At 39.0% G+C, this 23974-nt stretch overlaps 1 protein-coding gene and 1 long non-coding RNA gene across 7 annotated transcripts in view; one reads left to right on the plus strand and one right to left on the minus strand.

Annotated features, from left to right (window-relative positions):
* Vps13b (vacuolar protein sorting 13 homolog B) overlaps positions 1-23974 on the plus strand; it is a 527154-nt gene that overhangs the window by 30032 nt on the left and 473148 nt on the right. For 4 of the 6 annotated variants that reach the window (XM_028884474.1, XM_028884475.1, XM_028884478.2 and 1 more), the window contains exons 4-8: positions 4878-4998; positions 10574-10741; positions 11511-11692; positions 18761-18935; positions 22357-22622. In XM_028884474.1, coding sequence (XP_028740307.1) covers positions 4878-4998; positions 10574-10741; positions 11511-11692; positions 18761-18935; positions 22357-22622 — 912 coding nt within the window. Of the gene's footprint in view, positions 1-2879; positions 3017-4877; positions 4999-10573; positions 10742-11510; positions 11693-18760; positions 18936-22356; positions 22623-23974 lie in introns of all 6 variants that reach the window. The other 2 variants (XM_028884477.2, XM_028884476.1) reach the window with 2 other exon arrangements.
* On the minus strand, positions 12241-14454 carry LOC114703634. Its single transcript, XR_003736155.2, has 2 exons — positions 14269-14454; positions 12241-12368 (listed from the first exon to the last, which is right to left on the minus strand). It is a non-coding gene; the product is annotated as an uncharacterized LOC114703634 (long non-coding RNA).

A 23974-nucleotide genomic window follows, 5' to 3' on the forward strand; every position in this document is an offset into this window, starting at 1 on the left:
TCAATACAGCTCTTAGTTTTTAGGGGTGAGCCAGAGATTCTCATTTAAAACATTATTATTTGTGTGTGTGCGGTATGTGTGACCCTGGAGGCTAGAAGAGGGTGTTCAATCACCTAGAGCTGGAGTTAAAGGAGGTTGTGAGCTGTCTGATGTGGGTGCTGGGAACTGACTCCTGTCTTCTGCAAGAGCTGCAAGTGCTCTTAACTCCAGAGCCATCTCTCAGCTCTGAGGTTTCCATTTTTGTCACGAGGAATAGTAAAATATTTTCTGTGGTTCCTTTTTGTCCTTCCAGGCATACATCTTAGTTGGCTTCTGCTTTTTTGGCACCCTGAAGGGTATTGGTGCTCTTTGGGATGCCTTTTGATCTGAGCATTACAGTGCCTATTACCTGAGAGGACTGAAGGGGAGTGTTCCTGAGTCTTGTATTAGTTTATTTCCAAAATCTTTTCAGTGTCTCAGGAGCTCTTGGTGTCTAGAGCAGCTGGGTCTTGGGGAATATTATTTTAAGGTGTGTTACTTTTGTTTATGTTGCATTTGTTTAACTCTGTGAAGCTGTGTTACTGTGCCTGATTGTCTAATAAAGAACTGAATGGCCAATAACGAGGCAGGAGAAAGGATAGGTGGGGCTGGCAGGCAGAGAGAAGATATAGGAGAAATCTGGGAAGAGAAAGGAGAAAGAGCCAGAGAAGGAGGAGGACTCCAGGGGCCAGCTACCTAGCTGCACAATAAGTCTCAGAGTAAGAGTAAGATTTACAGAAGTAAGAGAATGGGAAAAGCCCAGAGGCAAAAGATAGACGGGGTAATTTAAGAAAAGCTGTCTAGCAACGAGCCAAGCTAAGGCCGTGAATTTATAATTAAGTATAAGCCTCCGTGTGTGATTTATTTGGTATCTGGGTGGCAGCCCCCCCCCCAAAGGAAAAAAACCTCCCAACAACAGCGGGTAAGCCTTCATCATTTTCTGCTTTCTGAGTTCTATGCCAGAAAGTACAGTGCACATCACTTTTTCTTTCCAACACTCAGCTTCTCTCTCCATCGGCTCGCTCTTGTATCTTAATTTATTGCCGTTTTTACAACGATGCATTTACCTATTTTAAGTTTTGTCCTCAGTCTTATCACAACTTTGTGAATTTGATAGTTGATGTTTTTCAAGTTTTAATTGACTAGACCTGTAAAGGCCGAGGGGACAGTATGCTACCTGAAGCCATGACCTGTCAAATGCAAGTAATAGATGTATTGCATTCAGTATTTGCTGCATTTCCCTCTGTTAGGAAGAAATGGCATTCTTGCTTATTTAAGGAGGAGCGAAGGGCAGCATTTTCAGAAATAGCTATGTGATCCTCAAGAGAAAACATTTTTTTGCAGTGAAATAGGCTTTCCAGAAATTTTGGAAAAATTGAAACCCCAAAAAAGAAAGATAGAAATGTAATATTTTGGGGTTAAAAGTTATCTCAAATATTCTGACTAGTATTTTTGAAAACAAAGTTTCTTTTATTTGAAGTTGGAAGTTTTCAGTGGATAAAAATGTGTAATATTCCAAAGGGATGCCTACTGGTGAAAAGCACAAGACAAATTTAAAAATAATGATGAAACAATTCCAGTTTTAGAATGTGGTACATTTATTTCATATTTTTATCTTGCTTTATTTTTATTTAATTGGATTGGGCAGGCTTTGACTGGAAGCCCACTTGTAATTGAGACAATTAAAATATAATTGAAGTAAAATAAATTCAAATTACAAAAGGATTCTTACCTAATTATAATATGTATATAATCACAGTTTCTTAACCACAGTTAAAAAAGTATTCACACATTTGGTAATGTTTGTTTCATAGTGTATATTCCTTTGAGTTCCATGGCTAATGCTCATTTGTATACATACTAAAATTTCAAGTATATTATAAATCTATTAAGCTTGCTTTTCTTTCCAGTAACAACAATGTAGTTCTGTAGAGAAGCTTTATTAACAGTGAATTTATTTATTTATTTTAAAAAAAAACCTCTTTGAAAACTCATATTTAGTCTGCCGTATTCTCTTTTTGCTTCTAATAACATTTTAAAAATAAAAATAACTTCTTTCTTTTGCTTTAAAATGTTTGTCATCTCTTGTGCCCCAGATTTATTGGACTGTGGTAGCGTTGAGTGGCTTTTGGCTGGAGTGTTTATTATGACATCACTGTAATTTGATGCAGGTTGTGATTTCAGATGGTTTCAGTGTTAAATATTTTCATAATTATGCTAGTTTTGGCAGTTCATGCAAGATTTTTTTCCCACATCTCCTTAATGAACATGTTTTACTTCTGGGCTTTTGAGGCAAACACGTTTCAGAAATTAATAGTATGCTCATAATGTTAATATTGTGCAGAAGCATCTAACTGGACGTTGTAAGGTCGTTTCTTCAACTGAGGGTAATTATATTTAGGTTTTGCTCTTAGTAGTAGTCTTGAAGTATTGGAGGTCTGAAGCATGCCTGTGACTATAGAAGATGTCATTGTAAAGCTGGAATTAGAAAGTTTTGTTGAATGAAACATTGTGGAATTATCCATTATCTTAAAAATGAACAAAAATTTATGCACATTGCCTTTGTTGTTTATGATATCAAATATTTTGCTTTTTGCTTATATGAAGTTTCAGACAATATTTTCCCAAATGTGTCACCAGCATCTGAAGTTATGTTGTATTGTAAAAGACTCACCTTTTATTAGGGTATATTTCTCTTGTGTTATTGAATAAGTATTTTTCTCTTTTTGTTGAATGTATGTGTGTGTTATGCTTGTATGTATTGTGTGTATGGTTCACATGTGGGTGGGTGTTTGGTACGTGTGTGTGCATGCTTGTGGAGTCCAGATGTTAAAGCCAGGGGCGTTCCTTTGTTCTTCTAGTGTTTATTTACTGAGGCAGGGTCTCCTGCTAGATCTGGCGCTTGCTGACTCTGCTAGTCTGGCCATAGCTGCCCTGCTGACCCCGTCTCTGCTTCTTGACTACTGAGATTAAGTGGACTGCCATGCCTAACTCTTTGGTAGGTGCTGGGAATGCAAATCTTGTCCTCATACCTGTGTGGCAAGTGTTTTATCCATGGAGCATATAACCCAGCCCAGAAGTTTTGTTATATATATATATGTGTGTGTGTTAGATTTTATTTATTTATTTTAATTTTATGTATATGGATGTTTTTCTTGCATGTATACCTGTGCATCATGTGCATGCCTGGTGTTCCCAACGATTAAAAGAGGGTGTTGGATCCCCTGGAACTGGAGTTACAAACAGTTGTGAGCAGACATGTGGGTGTTGAGAACCAAACCTAGGTCCTCTGCAAAAGCAGCCCAATGCTGTTAATTGCTTAGCCATTTATCCAGCCCTTGAATTCTAGTTTTTGAAAGAAGGCCTTTATGTTTTTTATTTGCTCCTACTACCAATTAGATCAGCAAATCTAGTAATTATTAGTTGTGTGTGTGTGTGTGTGTGTGTGTGTGTGTGTGTATGTGTGTGTAATAAAAACTAAATTTCTCCCCATTATTGTAAATGTCATAGTAATTCCTGAGTAGTGAATTGGAGGTCAGGGCACCATCATTTAATCTTTGTATTGGACTTCTCACTGCACATTTGCATGTCTCACGTTAAAAATGTGCCCTTTTATTCTTAAAACGAGAATAAGTTGACAATTGTACTTACCTTATTATTTGGTCTATTCTCTTTTCTCATACCTGTTTTCCTTTTGCATTTAATTAGTTAATTAAATTTGTGTGTGTGTGTGTGTGTGTGTGTGTGTGTGTGTTTTAAGGTGTAACTTACCTAGTTTTTCCAAATGGAATGACTCTGTGTTTATCTTCCTATTACTTAAAGAAAAAGACAAAAGAAAAAAGAAAAAGAAAAAAAATACTGCTTGCAACTACCTAATAATATTTTTGATAGATTTTTGAAATCCTTAATGACAAGCCTAATAACTAATTTATCTTAGGAAATAAGTCCACCAATTAAGATTATTTTGTAAATGTTGATTTAGGACATGAAAATTATACTCATTTGCATTTTATAAATGAGATAAGTAAAAATGTGCAATTTAACTTTCTATGATATCCATATCAAACCCATATAAACTTTATATCTACTACCAATAGTAATTTAGTAAGTATTGTTAAGTACTATGCAAAGAGTGGAAGAATCATGACTTTAATAGTTAACTAAGATGACTGCTTGGATTCCAAATAATGAAAATTTTAACATAGAAGTTAAAGAACAAGACATTAATTCTCTTTCTATTTATTTTATGTTTTGATATGGAAATCATTAAGAAATTTCTATTAATAGTCATGTAGGCTTGTAAAGCCATAAATAAGTCTTTGGATATTGCCAGGTAATTTGTTTTGGTAGTAGCTAAAGAAAGAAGCTCTGAAGTAGTTCGTGTGTGTGCATGGTGGATGCACTTCCCTTTGTGTGCACTGAGGCCAGAAGAGGATACTGCATGTTCTCCATCATTCTCCACCTGATTCCATTGAGGCAGGGCTTCTTTTTAACCCTGGAGCTTGTATGTTTTGGCTAGGCTGGCCATCAGAAGGCCCCGGTAATCCTCCTGTCTCTGCTTTCCTCTATGCTGGGTTACAGGTATGTGCAGCACCATGTGTGGTGTGTTACGTGTAGGCTGGGGTCAGCAGTCCTCATGCTGTGTATCAAGTGCTGTTAACTGCTGAGCATCTCCCAGACCTTAAACTAGTTATTGTTAAGTGCTGTTTGCAAATGCAGAATTTGAAAGTTGGTTACATAAAGTTTTAGAGCTAAAATATTGGAAGTCTGACTTTTAGTAATCATAATTCATATGCTGACCAAAATTTCCCAGTCCTTAAATGTGATCAATGTTGCTTTTTCCTTTAAAACAAAAATAGGATGACCATGAAAGCTGTGGTTCTAACTCTACCAACCGAAGCACTGCTGAGAACACAAAATCTTCCATAAAACCGAGAAGAGTCCAGCAGGCTGCTCCTACAGACCCGGATTTGCCACCAGGTAACCTCTGATGTTGAGATTACTGCTCTTACTGACCATGAGCTAGTATTTGTAGAACATATATTTTCAGGCTTATTTGCTGCCGTAAAATGTTTAGGCCATGTGCACGTGTGCTTTGCCACATGACTTCAGAACATGTTGGGCCAGAGCCCTCACAGATGGCTTCTCGTCAGATCTTGGTCCTTTCTTTTGTAGCAAGTTAGTCAGAACCTCTCTCCGCAGAGACTCAGGGTCTCCCTGTTACGCTTTGTGTTAGAGCCGAGAGAAGACACTGGGTCACTGAGGTAGCTGTAGCTGAAGGAAACCATAGATACAGCCTTTTTATTTCCGGACGTCTTTATTTACCCGAGCTAGTGGATTGCAAACAAACTCTTCCTAGGCAGATATTTAATGACGAGACCATGACATGCTCTGACATGTTAGCAGACCCATTGCTGCTTCCACAAGTCAGTTGTCAGTTACTTCTTTGATTTAAATTTTTTTTTGGATTTTTAAGACAGGATTTCTCTGTATAACAGCTCTAGCTGTCCTGTAACTCGCTCTGTAGACCAGGCTGGACTTGAACTTACAGAGATCTACCTGACTCTGCCTCCCGAGTTCTGGGATTAAGGATGAGTGCCACCATTGCCTGGCAGTTTTTTAATTTTTATTTTTTACTGTTTTTGTGTGTTGTAGTGGAGATTGGTGTATACCTAGGTTTGAAGGATCTCTGCTAGTTCCAATCCAGTTAACGTCAGAGGTTAGAGTTAGAGACACCATTTTGCAGCCCTGCTGCCTTCAAATATGTGTTCAGAGTTCCTAGTGCCCTTAAGTGAGAGTTCTCAGCAAAGTGGCTGTCTGCTGTGGATATCGCTCTATAGTGGGCCCGGGTGGGCCTGGAGAAAACTCCAGCTACAGCTGTCTGTCTGCCTTTCAGTTGCTTTGAGCTGGAGAAGGTACCGCAAGATATTTCTAAATGTTTCCAATTTTGCTTACTTTGGTTCCAGAAGTTTCTCAGCTTTTTCTTACTAATTACTCCTTTGGAAAAAAAATTAGTGTAAGTTGAAGTGGTAGTTTATACTAATTTATTTATTTATTTATTTTTTTGTTTTTCAAGACAGGGTTTCTTTGTGTAGCCTTGTGCCTTTCCTGGATCTTGCTCTGTAGCCCAGGCTGGCCTCAAACTCACAGAGATCCACCTGCCTCTTACCTTTCGAGTGCTGGGATTAAAGGCGTGCGCCACCACCGCCTGGCTATACTAATTTATTAAATGTGTAGCTTCTTAATTTCTTCAGGTTTGACAATGTATCTTCTTAAACTTCCCAGCATCCCCCATGGTGTATAAACCCATCTCTTGCTCTTTCCCTGTCTCTCCTGCTTCCTCTCTTCCTGTATCTTTCTTCCCTTCTGTCAGTTTTAGGTGAACCAGGTTCCGTATTCTGTTTTTCTTAAGAAAAACCTCAAAATGTTGTTACTTATTAACTTCAGACAGAGCCATTCTAAGGATGACTTGTTGTGAACTTGGATTCCAGACACCTGACAGCTCTTTTGGGTCAGCATTAGGATTAGATGGCTGGAATTAGGACAGCTGGCTTATTTGTAGTGCCATAAAACAGCTGGGTTCTCCCTGGGCAGCTTGAGGTAGCTTGTGGGTCAACATGTGCTTTCCACCTTGTCTGAAAAGTTCGGAAGTTGGTCCGAAGCAGCTGGATCCATCAGCTCAATACTGGGAGTCAGGGCAGGTCATTTTTGCTCAGGAGGGAAAGAGGAAACATTGAGACTCTATTGGATAGGCAAACAGTGATCATTTATTTATTTAAAGGATGACCTATACTGCTATTATTCTGCATTTTTTTTTCCCTCATGGTAGAGGCAAACTCTTGTTTCTAGTTTTCTTAAGGCAGAGTTATGTCTCTGTGGTTATAGTTTTTAAGTTGGAACATTTGTATGAATCAAAAAATGATTTAAAACTTTAGCATTGAATAATTTTTATGTGTATGGATGTTTTGCCTACATGTGTCTGTGCACTGTTTGTGTTCCTGCTGCCTGCAGAGGCTAGAAGAGGGCCTGGGACTGGAGTTACAGGATTTGGACTAGGCTCCACTGGAGATGAGCCAGTGCTCTTAACCATGGAACCATCTTGCTAGCCCCTCCAGAAATGATTTTTAAGAAAAGCTTTGGTGTTGTTAATAGATAGGCATTTGTTGTGCTGTTTTGCTGGATAAGTAGCTTTCTAACAGGCAAAGATCAAGAGTCAGTCTCTAGAACAGTCTTTCAGATTGTGTGTCTTTCCCCATTAGTGCATTGTGGGTCCCAATAAGCATTCTTAAAAATAAATACTCAGGACAGAAAACCTCAAGATAATAGCACGTAGTGAAAGTAAGATCTTAGGACGTGTGTGTGTGTGTGTGTGTGTGTGTGTGTGTGTGTGTGTGAGCGTGTGATCACACGCATGCGCACACGCACACATGCTTGGGCTGGGATTTAATGTCATTTCTGACTGGATAAAGGTCAACAGTGATGAGTCCAACTGATTTGAAACATATGTATTTTCTTTAAGTTAGTGATGCACATCCAAGAGCAGCAGTTTATGGGAGTAATAGTCTTGAGTTCTGGGCTTAGCTTTCCTGTAGAGACACTGGCAGTTTTTCCTGGTTGTTCACGGTTTTACGCCTTTCTCCATGTTCCCTGCATGGGTTTTTTTTGTAGTTGCTGTTTGTCTTTTCTTTCCCTTTGCTGTGGATCAAACAAAGCTTTACGCAGGTTAGGCAAACACTGTACCATGGAGGTCTGCACTAGCTCAGGTTTCTGTATTTTATCATGTGTAAGTGAGTCTATGTTTCCCTTCAGTCTTTCTGAATTAGAGTTTGGCTTTGATTGAAGGCCATTTTCTTTAAAATGTCCTTGAAGAGTATTGCTTTGATTTTAGTCAGAGTTTATTAATTGACTTACACTTTTCTTTATGAAATATTTTCTCTTTTTTAAATTTCCTACTTTAATTGTATGCTAGAAAGCTCAGAGATAAAATTTATGCCTTGCTATGTAGATGTAGTATAGATGCATTAACACACACACACACACACACACACACACACACACTCACACACACTTTAATGCAAATATTTAGGGTTTAGTTAAGCTCAAACTATGTATTCATTGGACCAGTAACTATAACTTAGTCCTTTTTGATTGCCAGGAGCATAAGAGCAAGCAAGCACATTCTGTGAAGGGTCACGTAGACCATGGAAGCCATGTTTTGTCAGTCTTCTGAGAATATGGTGAAACCAGCTATACATGATGAATAAAGTAATGACTGGCTGTGTGCTAATAAAACTTCAGTCTTGACAAAGTTCATACAGCCCATACTATCATGCAGCCCATCCTCTCTGATCACAATGCAAATGATTAGAAGAATGTAACTACTGATGTATTTGAGTTCACGTTTACTGGGTTTTTTGGGCGGGGGTGTTTTATCTTTTCTAAGCTGTTTTTGTTCCCGTCCCACCCTTGTTTACTGGTTTCAGAATGCTAAAGTAGCTGTTCACTCTGTGTGTTTTTTCTAGTTTTTATGGCATACTTGTTAGGAAATGTGGATAGAGGACTTCAAATGATCTTTCCTAGAGCTAGAACAGCATTTACTGTATAGCCACAGGCAATGCACATACGCTTCGCTTTGTTTCCTGAATTTTTTTTCTTGTTTATTAATAACATTATTCCAAGACATTACTATATTTTACATTTAAAAAAATCAGTGCTGTGTAGTAGTCGTTTCTCTATAGTTTGCTAAGCTATCTGTTATTCTTTAGAATGTTTTCATTTTTAGTTTTTAATAGTTTAACATGTAGGGTAAGTTCTTGCATACATCTCTTTATTTCCTTAAAGAGATTCTTACTAATTTATAGAATTAAAATGTATAAATTGTTTTCAGGTTTTTCAGCATAGGTGACAAAATTATTGTGTGATAATCCCTCATTATAACAAGGTTTTGGTGCATCACTATTTATTTTTACTATTACAAATCTTCCGTTGAAAATTTCAGATGGAAAAATGCTATCCCATACATTTTATAGCTACATAGGATTAATATTTTACCATCTAGAAATAGTTTTGTCACTTTGTGTAAAAAAAAAAAAAAACCTTAAAATATTTTATTAGCTAATTAGTATTGTGCTCTCTTCAGTTACTGCCCTTTGATTTTTTTTATATAAACATACCATTTGTTTGGAATTAAGAAAGCTTTATCATTTTAGTATATTTATTTGCTTTTGTTTTGTGTATGCTTGTGTGTGTATGGTCGCATTTGTGCCGTCGGGTGTGTGTGGAGGGCAAGATGAAGCAGTTGGTTCTTTTTTCCCACATGTGGACCACAGGGTCAGGTTCAGGTTGCTAGGTTTCTGGAGCAAGTTATTTAACTCCTGGGTCATCTTGCAATCCTGTCCCTGTGTTCTTTATTTTCCTTCTTTCACTTCTGCGCGTACAGGTATGCACACATGTGTACATGTGTAATACAGGTGTGTGCACACATAGCAGCCTCCGGCTAACATTGAACACTGTTTTTCTATTGCCCTAAACTTTATGTTTTGTGGCAGGTTCTCTCACTGTACCTGGCATGCATCAGTTCAGCCAGACTGGATCCCTGTGGAGGTCCAGGGATCCACCTGTCTTTGCTTTCCCAGTTCTGGGATTACAGATGTGTGCCGCAGTGCCTGGCTCTTTTTCCAAGGGACTCAGGTCCTCATAGTTGAGTGGCAGGCACTTTAATCACTGAAGTATCTCCCCAGCCTTGCTTTTTGTTTTCCTTTTTTCCCTCTGAAACAATGTCTTACCATATAGCACTGATTGGCCTGGATCGTGTTATGTAGACTAGACTAGTCTTGAATTCACAGAGGTCAGCCTGCCGCTGTCTTCCGCAGCTCTGTGTTCCTTCCTGTCTCCTTTCAGTTGTCTTCTCCTTGCCGTCTTCTGCACTCAGGTTTCTCCTCTGCTGTGTGTCACATTACGTGTTAGCCAGTGCAATCATTTCCCCTAGCTTTCTGTTCTGAGGCAGAGCTTAGATATTATTATGGCCAAATATAGTAAGGATGGAGTAACATTGCTGCACTTTAATTAATTGATTAATTCATTTTTGAGGTCATTTCTTGTTATGAAGCCCTGGAACTCTGCTTCCTTCTACCTCAGCCTCTAGGGCAGTTGGGACCGTAGGTATATGACACCATACCAACTGTTCATGAAACAGGCAGAAACCAGACAAAGTACGTATGTAATACAATGATCATTGTGTGGGATCTAGTGTTAACATTATTAAATATGGTCTCTGGTTTAGTATATTTGTTCATGTTTCCTTATAGCATCTTTTAGTAAAAGCAAGCGTATGTTGGGCTGTCTGCTAGTCTAGTTTATTTAAACTTTAGTTTCCTTTTTACAGAATCGTTTAAAAGAAACCTTTTATAAACATTGCTTAGTAGCATTTTACATTTAGTACCTTTTTACAGAATCGTCTAAAAGAAACCTTTTATAAACATTGTTTAGTAGCATTTTAAGAATATTTATTGGTAGACTTACAGCTAGCTAACTGAGCTTTTTACTTACTTTGTAGGATATGTGCAGAGTTTGATTAGACGAGTTGTAAATAATGTAAACATTGTTATAAATAATCTCATATTAAAATACGTTGAAGATGACATTGTCCTTTCTGTCAACATCACTTCTGCTGAATGCTATACTGTGGGTGAACTATGGGATCGGGCATTCATGGATATTTCTGGTGAGTAAATGTCAAGAAAATAGTGTTAGTGCGTGCTTTCCTGTAAATGATAAAATTGCATTCATTTCTTAACCATTTTTGGGGACCTTTTGGTAGCTGTGATATAAATTTTATACATTTGGTGTGGGAAAAGTGCATGTATACAAAAGTTAGCATGTAACTATGGGAGGTTAATAGCAGTTTAAGAACCATCAGATTGCTTTTGAAAACTTAAATTTTTTTCCCTTTTACCTATCATATAGTGTAATATGTTATAACAATGAAAATTATATTTGCTTTGTATTTTTAATGCTTTTTAAAAAATAATCATTTTATGCACATTGGTGTTTTAGTACCCTAGAACTGGAGTTACAGATGGTTGTGAGCTGGGAATTGAACCTAGCTCCTCTGGAAGAAGAGTCAGTGCTCTTAACCGCTGAGCCATCTCTCCAGCCCCGTTTTTAATGCTTTTTATTGAAAGAAAGGAAGTATATTGCTTTATATACCAGAACATGTGGAAGTTTTTGATTTTCTTGAAGCTTTTGGCTATGACTTGCCTCCCTCTTCTGCTTATTGCAAAGAGCTGTACAGCACTGGCAAAGCAGCCGGGAGCTGTCGTTTGCGGTGGCTCTTCCCGCACTCCGTATGTAGGCAGGTAGACATCTGTGCTGCTCACTTGTCAGGGGAGCTTCTAATTAAATAAATCATAAGATTGACAGATATCTGACACATTTAGAAGTGTTCTAATTTTCCTGTTTTGCTCACAGTGGTTTTCTTTTGTCTTTTGAAGCAGCTGATCTGGTGCTGAGGAAGGTCATCAATTTTTCTGACTGTACTGTTTGTCTTGATAAAAGAAATGCAAGTGGAAAAATTGAGTTTTACCAGGACCCTTTATTATACAAGTGTTCCTTCAGAACCCGCCTTCATTTCACATATGACAACTTAAATTCCAAGATGCCAGCTGTTATCAAAGTGAGTATCTCTCTTCCTAGTAGTTTGCTTATATACCTTTATTTTGTTTATTGGTTATTGTGCATGGTAATTATAATAAAAATAAAGGAAAAAATAAACTTCATCAATATATGTGCTATTGGTTTTTGTAAAAAGTTAAATGTATTAGTTTTTATATTTTTAACTTTTTGTACAATGTATTCTGGTAGAGATATTTTGGAGATAAGCTTTTCTGAAACTTTAAATTTCCTTTTTGGTTTTGCTGTTATTAATCCTTACCTTATTTATGTGCTGAGGACATCTTATAAAAAGTAGCGCAAGGCCCTGAGATTAAACTGCAATACCACTCAGGAATTCAGCACAGCAGTAATCTGTATTTTAGTCCTTAGTAGTTGTTCAGCATCATCTAATGACTAGTCATGTGGCTTAAGCTGTTTTATAAGGTTTGATATGATAACCTAATCTAATACTATAGTTTATTGGCTCAAAAATTTTTGCTGCTGCTGTTGAAACTGGATCTAACTCTGTAGCCCAGGCCATCCTGGAATTCACTGTATATCCTAGACTGGCTCTGAATTAGTGGCAATTTTCCTGTCTTAGCTTCCTGCCTGCTGAGCCACCATGAGCTACCATGCTAGGGCAAGCAAGTATTAGCTTTTGAACCATAGTTTCAATATGTAAATAAAGTTTTAGAGTACTGGAGTTTTCCAGGATATGTCTTTTGATGCATGTAAAGATTTACTGTATTCTAAGGTGGTAAATCTTTCATTGTGTGTAGTATGTAACCATACATCTTGTTTTATTACCCACTAGTTTTCGAACATTATCACATTTTATAACTGTCTGTATAAAAATTAGATTTTCTTTTTTTAACATTACATTTTTAGTAAAGCACTTTAAAAAATATAAATATCTTTTATTGAAACTTTGAAAACTGATTTCTAAGAACCCTGGAATTCTCAGCTTGAAGGGACCTTGGAGAACATGTGTTTTAATATTCTTAATTTTCTAGATGTGGAAACCAGGGGCCAGATAAGTAATTAGGTTGATGTCATATAAATTAATAGAGCAAGAGTGCTGGATGACTGATTCCTGGTTTAGGGCTGTTCCAGCTTCCAATAGGAGGATCCACTTACACTTGTATAATAGTATGGATTATATTTCTGAGAGCATACCCATAAAAATCACTCCTCCCTCTTTCTCTCTCTCTCATCATTAGGTGGGAACTGTTTTCCCTTTTATTGAAAATAGATTTTTTCTCATATAATATATCCTGATTATGATTTCTTCTCTCTCTATTCCTCCCAGTTCCTCCCCACCTCCCCTCCTATCCAGATCCCTCACTTTCTGTCTCTCATTAAAAAGCAACCTTCTAAGAGATAAGAGAAAATAAAATATAATAAGATATAATAAGATATAACAAAAACTAACATTTCAGACCAGGATAAAACAAACAGAAGGGAAGGAGCCCGAGGGAAGGCAGAAGGAGATGATTAGATGCAGAGACCCACTTGAGAGTTCTCACTCAGGAATCCCATAAACACTCAACTGGAAACCATGACATATACCCACAGGACCTGTGCCTTCCTTGAGAATGTTGTCCCAGTCTGTGAGTTCATATGTGTGTTGATCCTGTTGATTTAGAGGCCTTGTTTCCTTGTGTTCTCCATCCCCTCCGGCTCTTACACTCTTTCCACCTCCTCCTCAGGGATCCATGACGATAGGGAGTTGATGGAGACATCCCATTTAGGGCTGAGTGTTCCAAGGTTTCTCATTCTCTGCATAATGTCTGGCTATAAGTCTCTTTGTTTGTTCTATCTACAGCAGGAGGAAGCTTCTCTGATGATGGCCTATCAAGGCTCTGCTCTATGAGTGTAGCAGAATGTCATTAGGAGTCCTTTGATTGCTACGTTCTTTTAGTAGAACAGTAGTAATATTTGGTTTTCTTCTAATGCCCTGGGCTATCTAGCCTCAGGTTCTTGGTTACCTTAGCAGTGTTGTGTATGGGTTCTGTCTGGTGGGGTGGACCTTAAGTCAAATCAGATAGTGGTTGGTTCCTCCCACAAGCTTTGTGCTATCATTGAGCTAGCATATCTTCCAAGGAGATGCCATTGTAGGTCAGAGGGATTTTAGCTGGGTTGGTGTTTATAGCTTTCCTTTGGTAGCATGCAGAGTACCTTCCTGTACCCAAACTGCTGGAACTTAGGGGTGACGGCTCTATGGAGGCACCAGCTGAAATTCTCCATGTTCAGTGAGTTGTGTAGGTGTTGTCCTCAGCCATAGGGCCTTGCTAGTAAAGTACCATAACTCTGCCTTACTTTATATTTATATGTACAATTTTGTTTTTCCTTGATGGGGATCAGTCATCTGTATTTTACTTTTTATTTCCCACTGTGTTTAATCTATATTGGTTTATCTAAATTTGTTAGTCTTTCTATATTTGAATGAATGAGTGTGTGTGTGTGTGTGTGTGTGTGTGTGTGTGTGTGTACTCAGTAATATTGGTATCTCTGTCTCAGGAAAGAAACTTATGTTTCTAAGCCTTGAATTGGCTATTGGTGTACATGTACAGACAATACACTTTTTGAAATAGAAACTTGATATATATTCTAGGCTGACCTTCAATTTGTGATCTTCCTGTTTTATCCTCCATAATATTTTGTATTGTATAGAAGCTTTGCTATATAAAATAATCTTGCTCATTAGTGCAAGTTTAATTGTCCATAATAGGATTTGGCTAAATTAGAGGAAAACATAAAAAAATAAGTTAACTAGAAGGAAGGGTTATTATTGGCATACTATTAATGTGCGTTTTTTTGTTTTTTTTTGAGTAACTGATATTTTATTTTGAAAAGTACCTTGGTGTAAAGAAGTTTGCTTATAATTGCTCTTTTTTTTTCTTTTATTTTTTCTAGACAGGGTTTCTCTGTGTAGTCCTGGCTGTCCAGGAACTTGTTCTATAGACCAGGTTAACCTCAAACTCAGAGATCCGCCTGCCTCTGCCTCTGGAATGCTGGGATTAAAGGCTTGCACCACCACCACTCAGCTTGTAAGTGCTTTTGACTCTGCTGATTACCACAGAAACTTTTAAAAGTGTATGTGGCTAAGCTTACAGATCATTTAAGATAGTTTTTCCTTAATTATTATTCATTTTTATTTAGTAATTTTGTAGACCTTTTTCAGAGGCTTAAGTGGATTTTGAATTTATTTGTATTTTGTGTAGGCTGTTACAGTTTTCTATATTTTGTATGAAATGTGTTTTAGAGATTGTGTCATAAGAAATAGATCATGTGGAATAATAACTTATTTGATTTTCCCTCTATGTTTGGAGTTTCCTTCCTTCCTTCCTTCCTTCCTTCCTTCCTTCCTTCCTTCCTTCCTTCCTTCCTTCCTTCCTTCCTTCCTTCCTTCCTTCCTTCCATACTATGTTTGTTAGCACATAAGGTGAAAGGTAGCTTTTCTCCTGCAAGAAATTGAGGTGATCTGCCTGGGGGAAAAGCTGGTTGTAACCCTTTATAGGGCAGGGTGAGGGCCTTGAAAATGGGGAGATTGCTGCAGCCATGGGAGCTATGTGCAGTTCTGCAGTCTGTCTTTCCAAATTATCTTGGGGATGGTTGATCTCTGTAAACACTTGTCTGGGATGACTAAGCAAATCCATCTTTAATGTTGTAGGAGTCCTGTTTTACCACCAATACACTCTGTCATTCTACACTCCTAAAAGATGTAAAACTGGGTGGCAGGGGTGTTGATTCTTTTTAGCTGCTCCCTGCTGAGGAGGGTCATCTTGAGTAGGAGATAGTTTAGGGTTCATTGAAGAGGGGTCCTCTGGTCACATAGCTGGAGGAGAGTTTTAACTTGATTGGTCTCAAATGATCATGCAGTTGCCATCATGAACTCCTGGAGAGCCTTTTGAAAAGTAATTATATAGGGGTCTGTAAATAGATGATTTGGTTATAGAGCAAAACTGAGAGATTTCCCAGAAAGGTGGATGGGGAGGGAGAAATGGGCACAGGAGAGACAGAGTGAGCTGGTGAGAGGAAGTGGGTCTAAGTCGATTAAGGGCGACAGTGACAAGTCCCACTGCCAGGAAGGCTGCTCCCCGTCAGCTAGCAGAAGCAGCAAGGAGCTACAGAGCACTGGGAGAAGGGAACAGGAGAAAACTGAGGACTGATGCAAGGAGCTGGCCTGGGGTGAATGGGATGAAAGTTCCTTCCAGCCAGAGTTGCTCTGCTGCATTTGAAGGGCTTTTTGCAGATGTATCAGGAAACAGTGTCGTAGGGTGAGAGCCATTGGGAAAGCTTACATGGAACCTTTTGTTCGGGTATAGGGCGAAGTTCAGCAAGTAAAACATTTAAATGACAGGGTAAAAACGTAAGTATAAGGACAATAAGGCAGAAAGGAGAGATCCAGGGGAGGAGCCAGAGTTGGAGGGAACCAGATGCCCATATGTAGGAGGCTTGTGGTTGAATTGTTGTTTGGTTCTTGTGTCTTTAGCCCCATCTCAGACAGAATTTGTAGGTGCAGAAGCAGCATCATTTGTGGAGGAGGGCACAGATCCCATCCTTAGCAGCCCTCAGACTAGTCTTGAAGTACTACAGCAGCCAAAGGATTGAGTTGGTGCTCAATGAGGTTAAGCTGACCTGAAATGTAAGAGTTTTTTCTTTTCTGAGAGCTGGTGAGACAGAAAAGTTAATTCATGCGAAGAAGGCTTTAGTCCAGCTGTTTTAGTTCCGAGTCCTGAAAAGAATGGCAAGGAGAGGCATGAGTTGGATGGCCCATGGCCCATGAGTCCACCTTTTAGGGGTCACTGGAACTGCTTTCACGGGTTGGGGGCACTGATCTAGTTTGCACTGCTTCAGCTGGCAAAATGGATGATGGAGAAGTGTCTCAGGAGGGTCCATCCAAGGGGCTACAATAAAACTCAACAGAGGACAGAGATTCGTAACATAATTCGAGAAATAATAACTGTACAGCCTGTGGGGGCTATTAGGAGACAAAGTTAATGAGGAAAGCTTTTTTTGTTTTATTAAGAAAATTTTTAAAATTCATTTTACATACCAACCACGGATCCTCCTCTCAATCCTTTTCCAGCTCCTCCCTGGCCTCTCTCCCCAACCCCCATTCCCTCCTCCAAAAGGGTCTTTTTTTTCCTTAAAGAATGAAGTTTGGGCCGGGCGGTGGTGGCGCACGCCTTTAATCCCAGCACTCGGGAGGCAGAGCCAGGCGGATCTCTGTGAGTTCGAGGCCAGCTTGGTCTACCAAGTGAGTTCCAGGAAAGGCGCAAAGCTACACAGAGAAACCCTGTCTCGAAAAACCAAAAAAAAAAGAATGAAGTTTGTATATAAATATTTAGTCATGTATGATTAATTCCTTAGGAAAGTTTTCTATAATTTTATAGGTGTAAATATCTTATTAATGTGTTTAATTTTTTCTAAGACTTATAAATCTATATTGAACAATTATCTCCAGAGAGATTTAACCAGGACATATAGCCATTACTATTAAGGGGACTGTTCATATTATACTCTTGTTAGCCTGAAATATTTGAAAATATTTCCAGCTTGTTAGGCAAGGAATGGTAGGTAGTTCAACTGGTGTTTATTTATTAGGATTATGAAGAAAATAACTGGAGATTTGATTGCTGCGATATCCATTCAGGTTCTTCGTCTATTTTTCTGGTGAGGAAATCTCTACAATGGTTTTTCAGTAACTCCTGATGTATGTATCGATGATAGATCGTCCTTGTCTCTTGCTTGTTTTGCTAGGCCGCTTTCCACTGGTGCTGCTGTTACAGCGCACCCACGTCAAGGATAGGCAAGGCCCAAGGCTGCAGGGGCTCTTTATCAGACGTGGGAGGTAGAAGGAGCAGGAAACCAAAGACAGTCTAATTGTGACAGACAGAACTCAAGAAAAGCTTAGGCTGGCTGTGGTGGTGCGTGTGTACCTGTAATCCTAGCACTCTGGATACCAAGGCAGGAGGATTGCAAGTTCAAGGCCAGGCTGGGCTGCATAGCATGACCTAGGCCGGCCAGCCGCCAGCCTGGTTCTTCTTCTCTCCTACAAATTTAGCAGCAGATTCATATTCTTCCCACTCATTTTCTTATCCATTCATGGCTTATTCAGTGTGTGTTCTCAGGTAGCTTTTAAGGAACCTGGGATTGTTTTTGAAGTTTTGTCTCCCAACTTCCACCCCACATCCATCTCCCTGGCACCTTTATTTGGATGCCTTGATTTCCAATAAGAGGATGACTAGGACTTCTCTTTCGTGTTTCATAGATACTCAAGTGCCAGTTATTCTCAATAAACTAAGAAGGGCTTGATTTTATGGCTTAGTTGTTTCCCTCGCCCCATGTTTATGGAGCAGCAGGAAAACAATTACAGTTTAGCTGTGTTTGTATTTTATAATTGTTTTTCTTTTTAAGGAGAACTTTCAATGCCACGTCCTACTTGGTAGTAATCTTATTTTTTTATTATAGTTGATTCATGTTATAAATTTTGTGTCATGTTTTAATATCTTTAAAGATTGTCTGAAAAACTGCTTGAACATAGTTACTTGATTTTACGTATTTTGACAATAGCATTTTAATTATTTCCATACTTATACACTTACAATGTGAGTCTTTTACCCAGTTTTAACATATGGTTTTAGGATGCCTTATGGTAATAAAATTGAAAAGAGTGATTGAAGTTCTACTAAAGTGACATCATGAAACTCACTATTTTTTGATTTGACCTTTTTTTTTTTTAGAAGGATGAAGGGTGAAAATACTGTCATATTCTTCAATTGTTTGGTGACATTTCTCTTCTAGAATAATCTAGAACTCTAGTATGAATATATCTTCAGGTTATTAATTCTGTTTCCACAGTATTTATTTTAGTCTGACTTTTATCAAAAGTATATTCATCACAGTACATTTTTTTATTACTAGAATTTTAGAGTAAATGTTATTTTTGTTTAATTATTAGAAATGCTTGTGACATTGTTGCTTTTTATATTATATTTCATTTTAGGACTTAAATTGGTCAACTTAATTTAAAAGATATCTTTAAACATCTTTTTGATAATGCTTTTTTTTCTCCAAAATACAGATTCATACTTTAGTAGAGAGTTTGAAACTTTCTATCACAGATCAGCAGTTGCCTATGTTTATCCGTATAATGCAGCTTGGGATTGCTCTTTACTATGGAGAAATAGGCAATTTTAAAGATGGTGAAGCCGAGGACCCTGCCTGTCACAGTAAAGATGCATTAGGAAACATTGCAGGTTAGTATAACAGAAACTTAATTTAGAACTACCCAGTTTCACTACTTAAAACTTGAAGAGCAGAGCAGAGTGGAGCCTGTCAGCAGTGACAGTCTGGTTGCCCCATCCTGACAGCATCTGCTGAAGCCACCCTGTGTTCGTTTGCTGCCCGCCATTCTGATGGTTGCGTCGTCACAGCACATGGCTTTAATTTGCATCATTTTGATGGGTAAATATTTTGAGTGTTTTCATAGGTATTGGTCTTTAGTTATTTATCCTTGTAAAATATAAGTTAAATATTGCCCATTTCAGAAGTTTTTCTGTTTTATTATGAATTTGTGTTTATATGTTCTGGATTCAAGTCACATTTTGTGAGTTTACTTTGTCAGCCTATGACTTGCGTATTCATTTTTAATTAAAACGTTGCGTGCACGTGTGGGTGGGTGTGGGGGTGTGGAGGTTAGAGGAGAGATTGGTGGGGTCCATTCTCTTCTTTCACTTCCATGTGGTTTCCAGGGATGGGACTGGGTTGCTCAGGCTCGTGGGGCACCTTAGCTCCCTGGGCATCTTGTCACCCAGCCTCCTCATTTTTAATAGGTGGTTCATGAACAGAAGTTATACCTTTTGACAGAATATAATCAAGTTTTTCTTTAATAACTGCTGCTTTCAGTGCTGGGGAGTTGGTACAGATGTAAAAGCATATGCTCGACAAGCTTGAGGACAGGAGGTTGGATCCTTGGAACCATACAGATGCCAGCTAGCCCTGGAAACCACCTGTAATTCCAGAGTAAGCAGGTAGCCAGCCTAGCTGTGTCAGTGGCTCTGTGGTAGCTGAGAGACTCTGCCTCAGTGAATAAGGTGGAGCGCCATGGAGGAGGGCTCCTGATGTTGACCTTGGGTCTCTACACACCTCACACATGCTCCCACACGCCTGAGAACAACAGATGAAAGAAAAATATTACTTTCTGGACCTCAGAGAGCAACTAGGGGTTTTTTGTTTTGTATTTTATCAGAGGGCGAAAACAGCTCCATTGTTTGCTTCTGAAGGAGCTTGATTTAGTTTTACCGTCTTTAAAGGAGGATGTTTTCTTTACTGTTTTATTGTGTACGTGTATGTTTGGAAAACCGTGCAGAACTCTCAGAAAGCTCTGGGCAGCTCGATTATGACACTTGCTGGTGTCCTGTGTTCTTGTTCCTTGTACTGAGGCTCACGGGGGCTTCTGTACCTGGACATCTGCAGCTTCCTTGAATAGTGTAGACACATTCTGACCACACGTCTTCATTTTTTTCCTGATTCTCTACTTCAGAGAGTTCCAGTCACATGCATTCAGGTGACTTGTTTGCCAGAGATCTTTTGAGCTTGCCTCATCTATTAATGTTTATCTTTCGTTCTGTGTTTCATTTGATACAGTTTTTAGTTCCTGAATAATTCGCTCATTTTCTTCTGCAACTCATCTGCTTTTAGGTTCCTCCACCATACTTTTGTCTTTGGAAGTTCAGTTGGAAACTTCTGTGGTTCATGCCAGTTTAAGCCTCATGAAGAGGCGTGTGTTCTGTAGCTGCTTGGTGTCCTGTTCTAGCACTGTGATCTTATTTTTCTGGACTTGTTTATTGGCAAAATTATTAAGGCCACTCCACATAGTTAAAATGGAGGTTTATTTAGTGGTGTAACTTACAAATGAAGGGATAGGTAGGTCGCAGGGTCTGGGAAAGATGTAACACAGTCCAGCGGTGTTCTCTGGAGAACTCTGCTCGGTCTACTTCCAGCATCCAGGGTCCGGGAACCAAGAGAGGCAGTGCATCCGCATCTCGGGTCTTCAGGGTACTCTCTTGGCCCTGCCTTGTAGGCGTGACAGTTACTGAAGCCTCAAAAGGTGTTGGAACTTCCAGATCAACGCTGGAATGGCTGCCCACTACATCTCCCCCTTTTGTCTAAATTAGAAGGTTCTAACCTAATACAAGACTATATATAAAGGAATGGTTATCAAATATTGTCCAGGAATAATGAGGGATAATGACCTAGATAAGATGGAACTACAACCAATGCGAACAATATCAAGCAAGAAACACATACTAAAATCTAGAGAAGCCTAGCACATAGGTAAATGACATGTTACAAAGATCATTCCAAAAGGTGTGCTATCCTAAAGAACCTGTATATAATACTTAATATGTTCTATCTAAGATTATATATATGTTATTATAACTGCTAGTCTTTAATCCCATCAAAGACCTGAGAAGGAATATAATGGTACCTGAAAAATGTAGATGGATGCAAGTAACTTTCGGAAATCTTGTAAGAGTAGACGGAGACAGCTGGCAGCCTGGACAGTTACCTAATGTTTCTCAGCATTGTTGGTGCATTCAAATTGGCTACAGGCCTAGAGTATCTGACAGACCATTTTTAGAAGCAGGAATTTTGAAAGACCATCTTACCCTGTCTTGGCAGAGTACAGTGGTCCGCTACCCACTACACTTGTTTCTATTGTTTTACTTTCCCCTCATTATGTTTTTTATTTGCCTTAATAAATTGTATTTATTTTTTGAGATGAGAATCTTACTGGCTGCCAGGGCCAGACTCAAGATTGTCGAGTTTAGACACTGCTGCCTTAGCCTCTGGAGGAACTGGGATGGAGGATGTGGAGGAACCGGGTTGGGGGATGTGGAGGGACCAGGTTGGGGGATGTGGAGGAATCCGGATGGAGGATGTGGAGGGACCGGGATGGAGGATGTGGAGGGACTGAGATGGAGGATGTGGACGGACCGGGATGGGGGATTTAGAAGAACTGGGATGGAGGATGTGGAGTAACCGGGATGGTGGATGCGGAGGAACCAGCATGGAGGATGTGGAGGGACCGGGATGGGGGATGCGGAATGCAGAGGGACCGGAATGGGGGATGCGGAATGCGGAGGGACCGGGTTGGGGGATGCGGAGGGACTGGGATGAGCACTGCTGCCTCTGACTGCCTAGTTGTTTTGGTTGAGTGCTGGACATAAGTTTTGTCTTGCTGAGTTTTTTTAGATGTATTTGTGTTCCAACAAACAGTGACGTTACTTGGAAATGATTCCTTTGTGGCTTCTTCAAGTCTGTTAGATGGCAGCAGAATGCCTGTCAGCTTAAGTTCCTAGATCTGCTGCTGTTCTCTCTCTAAGAGAGACTCCTGAACTTGGTTGAGTTTCTCCTTTGTTGGATATGGCTTAGAGTTCATTCCAGCAATGAGATGGTGGTGATTAAAGAGTTCAGTGTTCTGTCCTTCCCTCATGTTTGATAGCCATTTTTGTGTGGAAACCTTTATTTCTTATGTTTTATCTTGTTTTTTAACTGGGATATTTAAAATACTTAGAGCAAATAGATTTGATTACAAAAGAAACTAATCATATAGTTCCATTTTTCCTATTTAAATGCTCTTTATTTAGTTAAAATGACTATTTTGATTGGCAGGTACTGAAGATGAAACAAGAATAGACATGCAGTATCCTGCTCAGTACAAAGGCCAAGAGTTATTGTCGCAAGACTATGAGGAGCCCCAGGGATGGGTGTCCTGGGCCTGGTCATTTGTTCCCGCAATTGTGAGTTACGATGACGGGGAGGAAGACTACCTTGGGAATGACCCCGTATCAACCCTGCTCCAGCAGAAAGTGCAGACTCTGAAGGATCCCATTGTTTCTGTAGGATTTTATTGCACAAAGGCAACTGTGACTTTTAAAGTAGGTTTCTCTTTCTTTTGTTACTAGTGTCTGTTAACTTCAATGTTTAAATTTTAGCAGCATTATAACTGAACCAGGGAGAGGTAGGGGGCTCAGTGGATGAAAGGTAGTATCTCATGGTTCTCATAAAATTGCTTGATCCTTCTAACTGAATTCTTGAATTTTGATTTCTTCTTGTCCTGTTAAAGTTGCCACCACTTTTCTTTCTTATCTATGTCATATAAACTGTCCTGCCCTGGATTATTCAGTTGGCATATAAACCTGCTTTAATATTAAAAAAAAAAAACAAACAAAATCTCATAGCTGGTGCTAGAGAGATGTTTTGGCCATTAAGAGCTCATATTGCTGTTTCAGAGGACTGAGTTTTGGTTCCCAGCATCATGTCAAGCTCCAGGGGATCCTGTGCTCTCTTCTGGCCTCTGTGGGTACTGCATTCATGTGCACATTACCCCCACATAGACAGACAGACGAATAATTAAATATAAAATGAATCTTTAAAATCTCACAGCTGCCTCTTTCTGTGATTTCCTTGTAGCAAAGTTTACTTCATATTAATTATTCATTACTAATGAGATTAAATGTGATATTTTCACACATGCATGTAGCAAGTACTGGAAGTTAATTGTGCCCTCTCTTTCCCTTGCCCCCCCCCCTTCCACCCCCTCCTCAGCCCTTAGAGTTACTGATGTACTGTCAGGCCATCTTCCTTTGGCTTCCTCCTGCCAGAGTGAATATGCAGTGCTGTTTTTTGTTTCTTCTTCTTCTTTTTTTTTTGTGGTAGTGGTAGTGGTAGTGATAGTGGGGTGTGTGTGTGTGTGTGTCCAGCATGTTTCATTTAATGTAATGTTTTCTAGTTTCATCCATTTTCCTGGAAATTTCATTCTTTATTACTGAGTAAATACCCCATTGTGTATTTGTATCTCTTAAATGTCATTTATTTGGTGATAGGCTTCTAAGCTGTTTCTGTATCTTGGCTATTATAAATAAATAATGGCATAATAAATACGGAATGGAGGTCTCTCTTTAGTATGCTGAGCATTTTCTTTGAATACGTATCTTAAGTGGGCTACTGGATCATATATAGCAGTTGTATTTTTCATTTCATAGACATCTCAATACTGTTGTCCATTGGCCATGTTGATTTGCATTCTCACCAGTAGTATGGCTGAAGTTCCTTTTTTCTATATCTTTGCTAATGCTTGTAATACATTTTCATTGTTTATGTGTAGATTTACCAATTTTACTTTGTTTGTGTGAGTGTTTTGTTTGCATGTATGTATGTGTTCTATTTGTGCCTGATACTCACTGAGGTCAGAGGGCAGTGGGTTCCCTGAACTGGAGTTAGAATAGTT

Source organism: Peromyscus leucopus, chromosome 20 (genome assembly GCF_004664715.2).
Source record: "Peromyscus leucopus breed LL Stock chromosome 20, UCI_PerLeu_2.1, whole genome shotgun sequence".
NCBI lineage: Eukaryota > Metazoa > Chordata > Mammalia > Rodentia > Cricetidae > Peromyscus > Peromyscus leucopus.